The following is a 15,992-nucleotide window of genomic DNA, read 5'->3' on the forward strand; positions in this document are numbered from 1 at the left end:
TCGACGTCGCTCTCATAGCAGGATCATATTGTCGTAGTCGACCTGGACTTTGACGAACATGGTGTCATCGCGGATGTAGTCCAGCGTCTTGATCATGTTCAGCGGCACGAACTTCTGCGTGCCGAAGCTGGCGTTGCGCTCGCCGAGCGGCCGCCCGAGGAACGGCTTGTTCTCCTTGCACGGGTTCGGCTTGATGTTGTAGGAGATGTTCCGGCGGGCCGTCGGGTCCTGGCACTGGTCGATGAGCGTGAAGGTGATGCGATGTGAAAAGGGCCAGGGAAGGAGGGCGTCGTACTCGCCGCGGTTGATACACACGAAGATAGACATGAAGTGACTTTTGGCTGTGCACGAGAAATGGTATCAATCATGACAACGAGAAACGAAGATGTTTTGTGTAATAGACATGGTAAACTATTGCTGCATGAGAAGATAGACATTGAAAGATTTCCGCTGCTTATTAGAAATCAACGACGATCGTAAAAAGTGATGAAATCCACACAACCAATTCACATTATGGTAAAGTACGGCAAAATTAATGTGAGTAGGATAAAGGATTTTTTTATCTATTTACATTATGTAGCCATTTTTACGTCAATCACCAATACAGTGCCAAAAAATCAGGCCGTAAACATTATCCGCTCTATGTTTTTTGCTGTTTATTTGTTCGGTTATAAATAACAAAAGAAAAAAGCAGGTCATGTGAACTTTGTTATAGCGGGATTTCACTGTATACTACATCCATTGACATCTGTAGGAAACATGCATGTCAATATTTTTGATAGTTGTTGAATTCAAGGAGAGACACGCAGAACGAAGATGCAAGTATGGCAGAGAAGGGGCTCTTAACAGACGAGTAAAAGCAGATTAGTACGATGAAAGCTGTTTGACCTTACCTTTGCCATCACCGTTTAGACAGAGGGAGACGGAGAGTTTGTAGCCATGGCGACTGGTGAGGAAGGGCGGGCTGAAGATGGTGACCTTCTTCCCCGTTTTGGCCTCCTGCATCCTCTCGGCGTACTTGTCGATCTTCCACACCAATTGTGAGCCGTACAACTTTTCAAGGTCACGAACTTTCTGCATACACACTCCCAGGGAATCCTGTTGAGGGTCAATGAACATTGAGTACCGTATGTCAAAAAAAAAAATACAACGGGATCCTCCGCAACGATAACTCTAAAGATAGTGAATCAATCCAAATACAATTTCAATGTATGAAACTACGACATATTACCCACATCTTACAGAAAACCCCGTCCGATTTGCTTCAGTGGTGAAAGAGAAATGAGGAGTTTTGTAGAGCATGTCAGGAATCCCTTCCCTCCAAGTCCTGTCCATTGTGTTCACACATTAATATGCAGTTCCAACTTCCAAGAGCATCCAGTGCGCAACTTGGAAAAACAGACCCATGACATGCTTTACAACTATCCACATTTCTCTTTGACCAATTAACCAAAATAAATGGGGTTTTCTGCAAAACATAGGTGAGATGTTATATTTTTAGAACATGAAATTACATTCAGACGGTTTAATCATATTGAAAGTTATTAATGCGGAAATTGGGGACATACTATATATCGAGCAGAGGAACTTAATACCAACAAAACCGAAAAGCATTTGATATTCAAAGGCAATGTCGTTCATTATGGGGTAAGAAGTGTGGATGAATGTTTTGCAATGATGCCCTAATTCGTTAATGAAACACTTGATTAGATAGCATGGGTCGTGTCAGTCTGGGGCACATTACACACAAATACACACAAGCTGACACATACGCCAAGACAAACAAACAAACATACATACATACTGTATATACGCACTACATGCAAATGCATGAAGTACTCACTTTATGTTCATTGAGCGTCTCCTTGTGGGAAGTCAACGTTTCCGTTTGTTTGACCATCACCTGACCCACAAGGCTCAAATGGTCAGTAGGCTCGTCCGAGACATGTTTCTGCATCCGCTGTCGCTCACACTGTGGACAACGAAATAATTTACATGATTTTCACTATTATCACTTTAATTCTTCCTACATCAAAGTTCATCATATCAAAATCCATGTGCACATAGCCATGCGTGTCTACGTTGTCAATTACGATGGGAATTAGGTATATGTCAGGTTTGAAGAAAGGTGACGAAGTGAGGAGCATTAACATTAATGAAGACTGTGATGTGTTGTACATAATTAGAAATTTCTATTGAACCGCATTTGCAGAATGATTATTCCATCTTTTCAGATATTACACTGCAAAGGTTTATCAAATGAACTGCGGAAATTGCAGCCAAAACTTCAAGTTTTATTCTCATATATTTTCTATGCTTTGATAAACGATCATCGCATTAGATAATACAGAAATAAAGAATAACATAAGTTAATGTGAAGCAAAACTTTTTACGAATAAAAAACAAGAAGAAACAGAAAGAAAACAGTATTCGACGGGAATGTATTTACCTTGTACGTGCAACCCATTGTGCTAAAAGGGCAAGGAATCTTTGTCTTTGGGCAATCTTTGTCCACATGTGTTTTGACCTGAAAGAAAAAAATTATATTCACACCGTGAAAAGAACTTCAAAATATTTGTGCAATGAAAACCGACGGACGCAATAACCGGTTTATATAAAGCAGCTGTATTTACTATACACTGTATTTGTTTTGATTTGATTTGATCAAAAATCAAATCAAAGTCAAAATATACTGTATGTAGGTGTATTAAGTATATATACATGTATATAGTACATTGGTTATGCAGCAATATACGAGAGAGGACACTGAACACTAAAAACACATACACACGTACACGTGCACATGATTATGCAAATAATGACATACTCATGTATAATAATATGCTTGACGGGACGCTGAATAAACCTAGCCTGATTTACATATACGATACAGACAAATTCAAAGGACAAGTTCACCTTCATATACATGTGGATTGAGTAATTGCAACAATATTAGTATAACACATCAGTGAAAGTTTGGGGAAAATCCGACAATCCGTTCAAAAGTTATGAATTTTTAAGATATCTGTGCAATCACTGCTGGAGGAGAAGACTACTAGAGTGTATGATGTCACATGCTTACAACGATATAAGGAAAATAAAAAGAGAATTTCACAAAACTTGACTTTTGAATAACGTGCACATTTCCTAGAATTGTTACTGACTTATGTTAGGGGTAATATCATTCCCCCTGACTTCTGAAAGAGAGAAGTCGAGTGTTCTTTTATTATGTGAGAAAAGTGAGAATATCTTGAATTTTCTATATACTTTCTTTTATCATAGTTGTACTCATATGACATCACAAGCTAAAGTAGTCTTCTCATCCAGCCGTGACTGAGCAGAAACTTCAAAAATTCATAACTTTTGAATGGATTGTCCGGTTTTCCTCAAACTCTCTCATTGATGTGTTTTACTAATATTGCTGCATTCACTCAACCCACATGCCTATGAAGGTGAACTTGTCCTTAAAGTATCAGTCAAAAGTGTTGACATCGAGAATACAAACACGACAGTGTATACGTTTCAGTCATTTTTGTTATCACGGGGAAATGAGTCTTTCTGTTGCACAACGTTGAATGTGTGTTGGAAATTGTGCGTTATTTATTTTGTTTTGCTCTTTCGTAGCATTTATTCATTTTCTAACGTATGCTATCTATTTACCTATCATGTATTCTTGTAATTAACACAGGGTCATTCATTTACTAGAAGTATACAGTGGTCTTCTATTGAGCTATATTAAACGTAACAGAAATGCTGTAACACATGTATAATTATTCCTGATTTAATTATATTCAAACGTAACCATTATATATATATTTTTCTACATAAACTTAACAGTTACCATGCGAATGTAGTAATTCAGTATATCCACTACAAAACAGAAGTGATCCATTGCTTGCAGACCACCTGAAGACTCACAAGAAACGGTATTTCTTATTTATCCACACCAAATGATGTGATACATCACTTTGGCCCGATTTAATTAAAATTAATTTTCTATAAGCGTCCATTTAAAAGTTTTGAATACTTCAGCAGAAAGAAAGTAGTGAAAACATACATTAAAGATGTATATATGAATACACATAATTTGTGTGTGTGTGTGTGTGAGTGTGCGTGTGTGTGTACGTTTACAAATAGTTACACATCAGCATTAGATTTTGTAACACATGTGGACATGAATATTCGTTTTAACCTCGTAAAAGTTCGATGCATGCTCTCTACCACACCAAAATACACATAAACACACAAATACACACAGACAGGCAGAAAAACAGAGAGACCGACAGACAGACAGACAGACAAACAGACAGACAAACAGACACACACACACACACACACACACACACACACAAGAGCAATCATTCCTCGCGTTATCTAAAGTAATCTTCACTCACGTCTCCTCGCGGGATCTCCGTCTCCTTGCACCCGTTCGGGCAGGGCACGGGGAACAGCTGACAGGCGTTCATATGGGCGATCTCGTCCTTGTAGAAGATCTTCTTCTGGCAGAACTCGCACTGCACCATCCGCTTGGTGCAGTCGTCTGCCAGGTGGGACTCCAGGAAACGCTTGTCGAAGTGGGCGCCACACAGGTTGGTGCACTCCACCTCCACGTACATGCACTTGCCGACGTGATCCTTGACGTCACAAAATAAGAAAGAGAGAAAACAGAGAGAGAAAAGAAAGAGATGGAAAGAAAAAAGAAAGAGAGAGAGAGAGGAGAAGAAGACGAAGACGAGAGAGACGAAGTAGGAAGAGAGAAATATATAGAGAAAAAGGAGAATGAACACATAGAGAACGAGATAGAGTAGTATGGATAGATAAAGAATGGTGTAGAGATAAAAGAAGGACGATAATATATATATATATATATATATATATATATATATATATATATATATATATATACATATGCAAAGATGAAAAGATAGCAGAAAGAGAGAGAGAGGGATAGAAGGACGGGAAGGACAGAAATTCATCGAGAAAGAGAGAGAAAGGTGCAGGGAAGTAGGAAGGCAGGGAGATGGTACATTATTTCAATCGACTTCAATCCCTATATCAGTGTATATTGCATACAAAGTATGATTGCGCATTATTCTGAACAGATGAAACTATATAGACATAATCAAGGATAGAGTGATATCTACATAAAGAAAACAAAACGATGCAAGGATTTTGCGTTGACTCAGCGGCTGAAATCATCATATTGTATACTCATTAACTTGATATTTAATAATGTATCATTTATTGCAGAGGTCACATGGCGTTAGTTAAATATATCATCAGTAACACCAGAAAAAAAAAACCCACAAACATGTGTCAGCATGAGACAGAAAACGAGGTATATAACTTTAATCTTCTCAAATATCTAACCACTTTACAGATCAATAAGATTTTCGAGGATTTTGAGGTTTTTAAACCGAAATAAAAAAGACATAATATGACTAAAATAGGGATCAACTGGGAGAAATGTTTCAGTCTTCAGCTTTGTGAAATACTAACAAATAAATGATGAAAAAAAGATACATACAAATACACAAAACACAGGAAATTGGACGCCGGGAGTTGATGGGTTAAATAAACTCTTCATTTTATCAGTTATACACGATTCTCTGCCAAAATAGGGTTTACGCTTACCATTCGACGAGGAAGTCTATGCAGCAATATAATAATCACTCTCTGAGTGGAGCAGCTATAGCCGAACCTCAGTAATAAGCAATGCGTGTCTCTCGGGAAAGATATGACTATGATAATACCCTAACAAGCTAGATTATACTGTCATATTGTCATGACTGGCATGGTTTATTGAAGCGCTGCTCTTTACATTTTCATCGAGACACAGCGATGCATAGCGTAAAAGGAAAATCAATTTACTGCCGTCCTGATAATTGGAAACAAATTAATTCGCGTGAGCTGAACAATAAAGTAGTCATGTATCGAGCGGGGATTCTGCCAATCCCACTATATACGGTTCGTTGACAATGGAATAAGACTCGGTACAAATCCAAAAATAATGAATTGACGTCATACCGGAAACTCTGACATTTCCGTCCACCAAAATATCCATCCATTAACACAAAAATATCAATACAGAGATTATACTACTTGGCCACATTTTAATCGCTTGGTATTTTCTTTCTCCTTTCAGATAAAGAGATGTGTTTTGATCGTGTATTGTCATTCCGTTGTACACGAAATCCATCCATTATTCTTTGAATTACACTTCTCTAGTCCGTTGGAGGTGGTGGCGGGGGGGGGGGGGGGAGGGGGAGAAGCACGGTGGGGACACAGACACACAGACACACACTAATACACATTGTGTCTGACAAAAAACAAACAACAACAACAAACAAACAAAAAACACCCAATAACAAAAATGCCCTTGCTCATCTTCGGAATACTGTCTGGGCCTATCACTGTTTGATTAAATTGTCGATTGGGTCGGGTGACGAATGAGAAGAGCAGTAACGAATTACCTTGTACAAGCATAGCGGGCCTCGTCGAGGCAGCTGAGGTATGGGCTTTATCGGCTCCGGGTGCGGGTTAAATATGTGTGACACTGCGTGGTGAATGGGCGCGCGTTCAAATACAATGCTTGCTTTTGGCATTGCTTCAAACAAATTTTGTTTCGACATGTAATCCAAACGAATGGAATGCACCTTATGTACGTTATCTAATGTTCTCCCCTCAAAAATCATGGTTGACTTCTTTTGTGAGTCTTTTTCGATTTTTGTCAAATTGTTCGTCATAAGGCCGTGTCACACCTTTCCGGGCAAGCTACGCAGGCTTGTGGCGAGGAAGTAGTTTCCAGCACGTAAAAGATCTTCCGCGGGCGAACAAGAATGTTTGCAATTTTCGAATTTGTTTCTTACCTACTAGACGCGTGCTACTTAGCTTCTACTTGCGTGCATTCCGTGTGACCTGCATGAGAGCCAATTCCTGCGAGGTGCTGCCGGTAAGGGTCTCCTACTGGTGTTCTGCGTGTACCTCTGCGAGCGAACCCCCACGACTCACTCGGAACAAGTTTTGAGTATGCTCAAGGCCTTGTTATACCGTATCTGGGGAAGTTTTGCGGCTTGACTTGCGGGGAAACAAATTTGCTCCCTGGAGCTCTCCGCAGTTGGTCCGCACCTGACAGTACTTGCCCAGAGGTGCTCATGCATTTAACCGCAGCCAAGTTTTGAGCATGACCAAAACTTTTTCCGGTTGAGTCGCGGGGATGCCCGGAGACATCCACGCAGAACGCCAGTAGGAGGCCCTTAGCGGCAGCACTTCGCAGGCAACTCCCACGCAGGTACTTCGCAGTCCCCGTATGCAGCCAAGATAATGACATTCCTTGGGACTTCAGTCATTCCTTCAGAGGAATTCCTTCTCTGAGTTGTCAGCCCCAACGCGACTGGTACAAAGGTTACACAGTATACCCATAAGTAGAATTTAAGTAGAACGCGTCCAGCAAGTAAGACACATGCACTGACTCGCCCAAATCCTTGTTCGCCCTCAGAAATTCCCGTTATGCTGGAAAATCCCTACACGCAACAGAATGCATAGCTTGCCCGGAAAGGTGTGACAGGGCCTAAACATGGTTGCTGGTAAAAAGATTTGCGTGCACACCTCCGGGTGACTACGAGTGAGATACAATGTACGTGCTAGGTACTGTCATTTGCGGCTCATTCCGGGGACCTCCGGGTAGCAAAAATTGTTCTTTGCAAGTCGCACGCAAGACTTGCCCGGAAAGGTGTGACACGGCCTTAAAATCATTGGATTGCTTGTCTCTCTGCGGCTAAGATTGGGACCATCCATAATTGCGCAAAAGAAATATATAATACAGTATAAGTAGGCCCTATATATGAGAGTGAAGGTTTCTTGATTCCCTAAAGCCCGCCGCACACTATACGACTCACGACTATACGACAGACAGACATTGAATCTGAAATATATCACAATATCCTCAAAATAAACACGCTTGTTTATTTCAGATCCAAAGTCTGTCAGTCCGACAGTTGTAAGTCCTATAGTGTGCGGCGGGCTTTACATTTGATTAGTCAAATTGCCATACGAGCCTTCTTTTAAACCTCGCATATGCATGCACACATTCGCAATGGCTCTACATTAAAAAAAAAAAAAACATGAAGGCCCCATCGTATGGATTAGTATGTATTTACATTCAAGGTGTCAGAGGTTACATGTGAAAGAGAGAGAGGACGTTGGAGATCTACCTTGTTTTCCTTGAGAACCCCAGTCCAGGGGCACCCTTTGTCGGAATTGCAACATTTCACCGCCAGCTCCCCGATCTCGTTCCCGAAAGCCGTGTCGACGTATACCTGGCAAAAGCAATCAGGCAGATAGAAATTAGTTGCTACGAGAGAAATCAAAGTAGTATCAGGAAAACATTTCAGTTGCCTCGTGCCATAGAGGAAATGAGTTGGGCGCGTTTTTTCATCTTTGTCCGTCTGTCATTTCCAGTATAGGTTGATTAAATTAACCATTCATGATCACATTAGTTATGGTGTCCGTGGCGGTGGCACTCCACTTAAACTTTTAGGTAGTTATCTTAAAGATCGCCAAGTGATGGAATGTTGAAGTACCATTTATACAGAAATGGGAAATTCGACATTTTGAATATTTGGAGGAGTGAAAACATTGGTATTCACGGAAAGAGAAGATATTACCAATGCAAGTATTGATGCAGCATTGCAAAGCTTAGTACAGATTTAAATCAGCAAAAAAGAATGAAAATAATTTATAATCTCGATTTGAATACTTCACGATCTATTTTGTGATTCATAAGTGTGCAGAATGTTGATTCAGCGAGTGCAGGTTTTCAATCATATCTTGCGAAGCGTGTTGTTTTGCTAACATTTAAAATCATGACACAGAAGTTATCTTTTTTAACAATATCAAAGTCCAAGTCATACCTTTATTTTTATTCTTGTCTTGTATAAAGATATTTATATGAATGTTTGTGTTTGCATAGTGCATAATTATGTAAACATACATAATCACGCATATTATGTTCTACGTACTTATGCCTCCAAACACTTTCACTGTAATTTTGATTTAAAAAGTTACAATTCATTCGTGATGTAAGAGCGTATTACCAAAGAGAGTATAAAGTATGAATGATTCAATTTTGAGCGCTAGGTGTTGTCTGTTGCTAAGTTGCTCTGCTTCTTAGACTGCATTCCTTTTTAACCCCTTCCCTTTGGGATCACTAAATCCCCACTGACTTTGTATACAATCCTCCAACTTGCCGTAGGCAGTGGGTTGAAGTAGCTGGGTCCTCAAACTTTAATGTACGATACTTCCACGTAATGTTACGAACAACAGCCTGTTAGGTGCTCCTGGGACCTCGCGATACGCAATTCTTTTAAGTGGCTGATCGATCGAGCTTAACTCCAATTTTGTCCCTGCCACACCACAACGTGGGTTTATACACACATATCGATCGGTCGTCATAGGAATAGCGATCACACATCTTGACGGCGGATATGCCAAGGTGCTAATAATACGGACCTCTGTCCGAAGAGGAGACGTTACGGGCTTCTTTGTTTCTGGAGTGATTAACGCTAGTAATGCTTTCACAATACAAGATGTAAAGCCTTGGAATGGCCGCAGGGATGTGCAGCGGTCAATCGAATGAATGTGTGTTTGAGTATCGAGTATTGAAGCTCTGGCTGCTACTTGTTACGGACGTGTCTACCACAGGAGGGAAAGGAGAAATATAGGCGAACAACAAAAGAATTGAGGACTAGATGAAGACGGGGATACTGGAAACGTTGATGGAAGAGATGGCAGCAGAAAGGAAGAGAGAATGCATGCGAGAAACATCGAAGGATAGAGAGAGAGGGGGGGGGGGATTGAAGAGAAGAAGGGAGAGAAAGAGAAGGAAAGACACGCATAGTTCCTGGGTATTGTATTTATTCAGACAAATTAAAACAACATGTCTAGGGGAGGAAAAAAGGCACGAATACCCCTGAAATACAGTACACACCAATCTAAACAAATTAAAAACTATAATTGTAACATTGAAATGCAAAAATCCAAATACACTTAAGTATGAATATGATACAGTAAAATGAAAATGAAGTCAAGCTCTGGCCTTCGGGACAGCAATGTTGCACAAAGAATGGATAATCAATATGAATATGTTAATAAGTGATATTTCAAAAGGGGAATAATCATCTAAACAACAAACAATATTGCAGGGTATACAAGCGGGATATAAAAAAGAAAGAGTGGATGAATATATCAAAAAAGTCTATATCATAATGTATACACATTAGTATTACATCAGTCAGAACAAGGTTAGAACTTCACCAAATGAAACATGTTACATAAACATTGTAAAATAAATTCACATACATAAAAAACTATCTATTATCTAAAACGAGAAAGAGTTGTCACCCTGTTTGTACTGGTTACAATGTTACTTGGCAATGGATTCCATTCTTGTGCAGTCTTGAGATAAAAAGAACATTTGAAATAATCAGTTCTTGCAACGGGATGCATACTTTCTTATTATATCTGTATGATCATTTCTACCAAATCAATTCTCTCGGGTAATTCTATGTTGTCCGGTATTTACCATATCATTTCTCATTTTATAAAACATTGTAAGTCTAAAATACTTACGCCTTAATTGGGTGACTTAGCCTGCTACCAAAGAGCATTTTAACATCACTCGTCTTAAATTTACAGAGCCACGCATTCGCCCTTTTTACGATTTTACAATTCATGACTAGAGCAGCAATATTTGTGAATGTGATACAATTTGCCAACATTTACTGATACTTCAGCATTTTGTGTTTTTTTAGCATTCAAATTCTTCAGGAATTTATTCATTAATATCTGTAATAATTCTTTGATAGATAACGAAATAGAGGGCCAATCATGTGCTGCAGGGGAAGGAACCTCAGTCGGTTGATGTAACGTAGGCAACAGACTACACATGGACATACATTAAAGTTCAGTTGTATTGATTTGGCGTCACAATTAATGTCATGTGTATTGGGATCAAGTCTACCAATGCAACAACCATTGGACTCTAATTCGCTATAAGGAACAACGACACTCCCCGGGAAAATATGACACACTGTTTGACCATGTTTCCAGGGTATGCTGTGTTCTGTGACATCAGCTACCACGATGACGAAGTAAACATCATTTTCTTCCTGACTTTTTTCATTTGTCTCTACAAGCGTTTGGGAAAGGCTGCCAACTTAAAGGAGACGTCCGGATGATTTTCAGATTTTTACATTTAAACAACTATATAAATTAGTTATACTAAGGACAGAGTTTCAGAATTTATGATAGTCCAGATGAAAAAATAAGAATACTTTCAAAATTTAGAACAAATTGCAATGAACAAGGATGATGACATCGCAGAGTCACCATAAGAAAGCATGAGTTGGGGCTCAAGGAAGCAGAACAAAAGAAGAAGGCATGCATAGATTATACACAGGTGAACTCGCAAGCAAGCGGTATTGTAATTGGAATTACACTGCTATATTTCTGAAATATGTGAGCCTCTATGTCATCATCCTTGTTCAGTGTAATTTGTTTAAGGTTTTTCAAAGTATTGTTTCTCTGCTCAAGAACCACAATAAATTCTACAAATCTATACATGGAGTTGTTGATTTATGTACTACATGATGTGAAATTATGAAAATCGTCTGGAATGTCCCTTTAGATTAGAGCTGACAAGAATCAACATCGTCCTCAACGTTCTAACAGGGTGACTCAGAAGATACGAGCAATACAGTATCAAGACCAAAACGCATTTCTGCGTACCTGCGACAGGCATGAATGTTATACTAAAACCCCCCAAAATAAGTTCTGCAATTAAAGTTTGATATATCATATTTCTCTTATACCTGCATTATCTTCCTTAAATATGACATCATAAGAAGGCCTGATTAATTAGGCCTATCTTTGAAATGATATCTCACTTGCTATGATTTGGTGTTCGATCATGTCCATGGAATGTGCAGAACACCTGAGTATGGGGACAGATCAAAGGTGAAAAGTCGCAACAATTCTGCTATTGATAATGCTGAAATGAGAGCACTTTCAAAAACTCCCATTTCCTAGACATTAGATGCCTTTTTGGTCAACCTTTATGTTTAATTTTAATCTGCAGATACCACTGCATTTTATGATTAATGGATGAAGCCTGGAATCTAATGATAATCTCACAATGCATTCTTTTCAAGCACATTCCTTCCCTAAAACGACAAAGCAAATGGGAACTACACTGTTTGACATAACATGTTTGCTCCATTTTGCAACCTTTCACATTTGACCTTTCCTCATACTCAGTCATAATGTGCATTCCATGAATGCATAATGTGAACAAGTGAGTTGTTGTAAAGAAAATTAATCAGGATTTCTTATGATGTCACATTTGAACGAAATGATGTAGTTTTAAGAGAAATATGATACATCAAATTGGACTTGCAGAACTTTTTTTTTTTGGAGGAGTTTATATGATAACGTCATCGGTCGTAGAAATTTTAGTCGGTATTGCGTGGGCGCATTCGCAAACAATTTAGGTGACGGCACTGCAATTATTGCTGCATTTGACGCCCTAATCTGGCCTGACAAGATAATAATGTATCGGATAAGCTTTGTCACTGACATTGGGTGACATTGAGAGATATACAATGCGAACGATAGATGCACAATGGCATTGTGTTTAATATGTTGCATGCACGTTTTTCTATATTGCCATTGCAGATAACTTTAAAAAAAACCTCGGCAGGCATTCTGCATTCCAAGAAATGATAGGCAAAATTATGATATTGCTTTTTTTTTTGAATGATGTGACATCCTTTGCAATGATTAAAGAATTAAAAGCTCAGGCTTCTGAAAACAAATTGGAAAATACGACATCACATTTATCAACCTTTTTGGGCTGCCTTATTCTCCAAGAGAACTGTTTTATTTAATGGTCGTGTTTGTCCTTTTCTCTCGTCTAGATACAGATCCACGGTATGCAAATGTAAGTTCATACAATAAATAATACCTGTCCCGCTGATGGAATTTTAGCAGCTGATGCGTGGTGACATTTTTTGTTTGTTTTTTTCTCTATCTCTTATTATATTTCATGGAAGAATGATTTCAAAAATATATCACTTTCATTTGTCGTAACGAATCACAGATAATCTCTATTCATTTGTTTTGTTTATTTAGGTATAAACGTGTACACAGAAAAAATATAATGCACTAAGTATCTTGTTGATGAATTCACGTGTTCACAATTACACATATATATGATAGTCAAGAGAAAGGTGATTTTGAAGAAAATTCGGCAATAACAATAGCTTGTCGACAAAAATGCGTTAACCTTTTTCTCTTGAATATAAGAACCTAATACGTAGCCATAAGATTATGATAACTAACACACGAATCATACAGCATACAGCATTTGAATTGAGATGAAATTACATATACGAGCAATGAGCAATTTACCTTATCTCGTGACACGGCTGCTTGATCGAGCGGACACCGCGGCGAAACTCTGCAAGAGAAACGGGATCCAACCACACCACATGGTAGCTGTTTACTTGTGTATAATTCCCTCATAAAATGCTTCAGTAAATGTCCCCGGAATTAGATAGGAATATTTACAAATGAAATCAAACAATAGACAATGCATTTTGATAATTTTTTGAAGGCTTTGCCGACCGTTTAACTAATTGCGTCTTCAAGCGTGATTCAATTCAGAATTGGAAGTTTTCTGTTTTATTAAATCAAAGTGATTCTGGTCAGTGGTGTAGAAGTTGTTAAAGACGTGGGTTGGTTGGCTTCTTTACTTATTTCTGCAAGTTGTTTTTTTGCGTGTATTGGTATATTACAACAAATATAACAAAATTAGTTAACAACAGGAAAAGAAAATGTAATGAAGTACTTAAGTGACAATGATTGATCAACTCTTAACAAAAGATATATACACTGTATAAATGAACTTGATGTGTGTTAAAAAAATGTAGATGGAAGGCATGCTTTACAGATGTATAAGCATGGCTTAAAGACTAAGTCATCAAAATCAGGTGAATCAGGCAAGCAGAATAAAAAGAATAATACCTATAAGTATTATCTGTGTAAAGACAGCATTATGGAACATTATAACAACGAAAAATGTATTGCAAGAAATAATCATAAGCTGTAAGTATTCAAGAGATAATGATGTCTCTTTAAAACCCTGTTTTCTTGGTACGTATGTTATGATGTTCTGGGTCAGGACAGTTCATTTATAAAGATCTATGATATTAAAGAATCGATGTTTACTTTCAGCAGCCACCTCATCTGCCAGTCATCCGTTCTAATCTTATTCTCGTAATTTTGAAAAAGTCCAAATCAGAGTTGAAAATACGTAGTCAACAAAATGTCGAGATCCCTATACAGGACCATTAGCTTTGGTATTTTCCAAATAAAATCATTCTATTGACGCACTACAGTAGGCGGTTATATGGACATCAAACGTAGAGCGATCAAGCTCTAGCATCGATAAGAAGTTTAAAACACACATATACCGCACGCACACACACACACACACACACACACACACACACACACACACACACACACACACACACACACAAACAAACAAAGAGACAAACAACTCTCCACCCCTCTTGCAATTGTTAGTTCTAACCGAGCCTTTTCCGTGATTTCAAGTGACACATGTGATGCGTGTCGAGTTTAACAAAAACCTCTAACACAAATCCATTCATGCGATATTCGAACTTAATTATTTACGGTAAATTGTTTCGCTTGTCATCATATCGATTTCCCTTGTCGGCATGTCATGCAGCAATGTACCACAAGAAATGTAGATCTTATATCAACCGCGGGAAGGGCGTGGCCGACCCACTTCATGCATCACATACCTGAGTAGCTCCGGGAGACAGGAGGAGCAACATCTGTGACCGCACTCCTCAAACTGCACTGGGTAGCGAAGAATCTGTTGGCACACCGTACACACGTACTTCTTATTGACCTCCTCAATGGGCATCACGTCCATGTCGCCCATCATGATCACACCTTTCTTCTTCTTGCCCCTGCCGCTGCCGCTCCTCGACGACTTGCCCGACCCCTTCCGGGAGCTCCCCTCGTCTTCATCTTCGTCCTCATATTCATCCTCGTCCTCATCCCCTTCCTCATACTCCTCATCCTCCTCCTCGTCATCGTAGTATTCCTCGTCAGGCTCCGGCATCTTTTGGTTTTACGCTCGAGTCACGAAATGAAGAGATATTAAAGAAGAAAATCACTTCTGCGATTGGTCCCTTCGCTATTACATCTATGACTGCAGTGATAAAATGTGGCTGTTATTGTTTTTCACATTAATCACAGCGTCTCATTCACAAGTTTCTATCACAATGTCGAATCCCATCCAGTTTTAGATAACAGATCCGACACATGAAAAGCCTGAGTATCAATGAAGATTATTTCGTCACATCGCTTTATTGCGCACCTGATTGAGGCAAAATCTCTTTCAGAATATCCGTGTATCAAAGCTGGACTTTAATTTTCCTGAAAAGAGACGTTCCGCTGTCGAAAATGGCTGTATTCTCACCCACGCAGGTTGTCTGCTGCACCAGGTTGTGGCTGGATGCGTGTAGCCTCCGAGTTCGTGGGGCACCGAATGAGAGAGCCTTTGTTCCCCGTCTAGCTTCCGACACGACGCTCCGCTCTGCAAGCAGCTAATGGAATATCATCACGGTGTCCCACCTGCAAATGAAATGAAGATGGTATTGATAGGGGATTAAAGCAAATGTGGTTGCCATGGCTCTCATCACGTTTTGATATTATGATTGCACGCTCTCAACGATGCGGAAGGGTTCATCCCAATACTATTCCAGGATGAAAGATCCGCAATATATGATGCAGCACTGCAGTGTTTAGTGAAGGACGCGACTCAACAGGTGTTTCTAATTATTCATAACTTACCTGCCCCGTCGATCATTGCGGGAAAAGCTTTCTACCCAAGATAA

At 39.2% G+C, this 15,992-nt stretch overlaps 1 protein-coding gene across 1 annotated transcript; it reads right to left on the minus strand.

Annotated features, from left to right (window-relative positions):
• Positions 1-12: 12 nt before the first annotated feature.
• Positions 13-15,214, minus strand: LOC139719257 (TNF receptor-associated factor 4-like). The gene is made up of 8 exons (XM_071630683.1): positions 14,889-15,214; positions 13,468-13,516; positions 8,214-8,318; positions 4,395-4,634; positions 2,450-2,527; positions 1,844-1,972; positions 894-1,098; positions 13-341 (listed from the first exon to the last, which is right to left on the minus strand). The coding sequence occupies exons 1-8, from the start codon at positions 15,212-15,214 to the stop codon at positions 13-15; spliced, it is 1,461 nt and encodes a 486-aa protein (XP_071486784.1).
• Between the last annotated feature and the right edge of the window lie 778 nt (positions 15,215-15,992).

The sequence above is a fragment of the Diadema antillarum genome, unplaced genomic scaffold (genome assembly GCF_040938485.1).
Source record: "Diadema antillarum isolate AM-2024a unplaced genomic scaffold, OU_Dant_1.0 scf00000108, whole genome shotgun sequence".
NCBI classification, from domain to species: Eukaryota; Metazoa; Echinodermata; class Echinoidea; order Diadematoida; family Diadematidae; genus Diadema; species Diadema antillarum.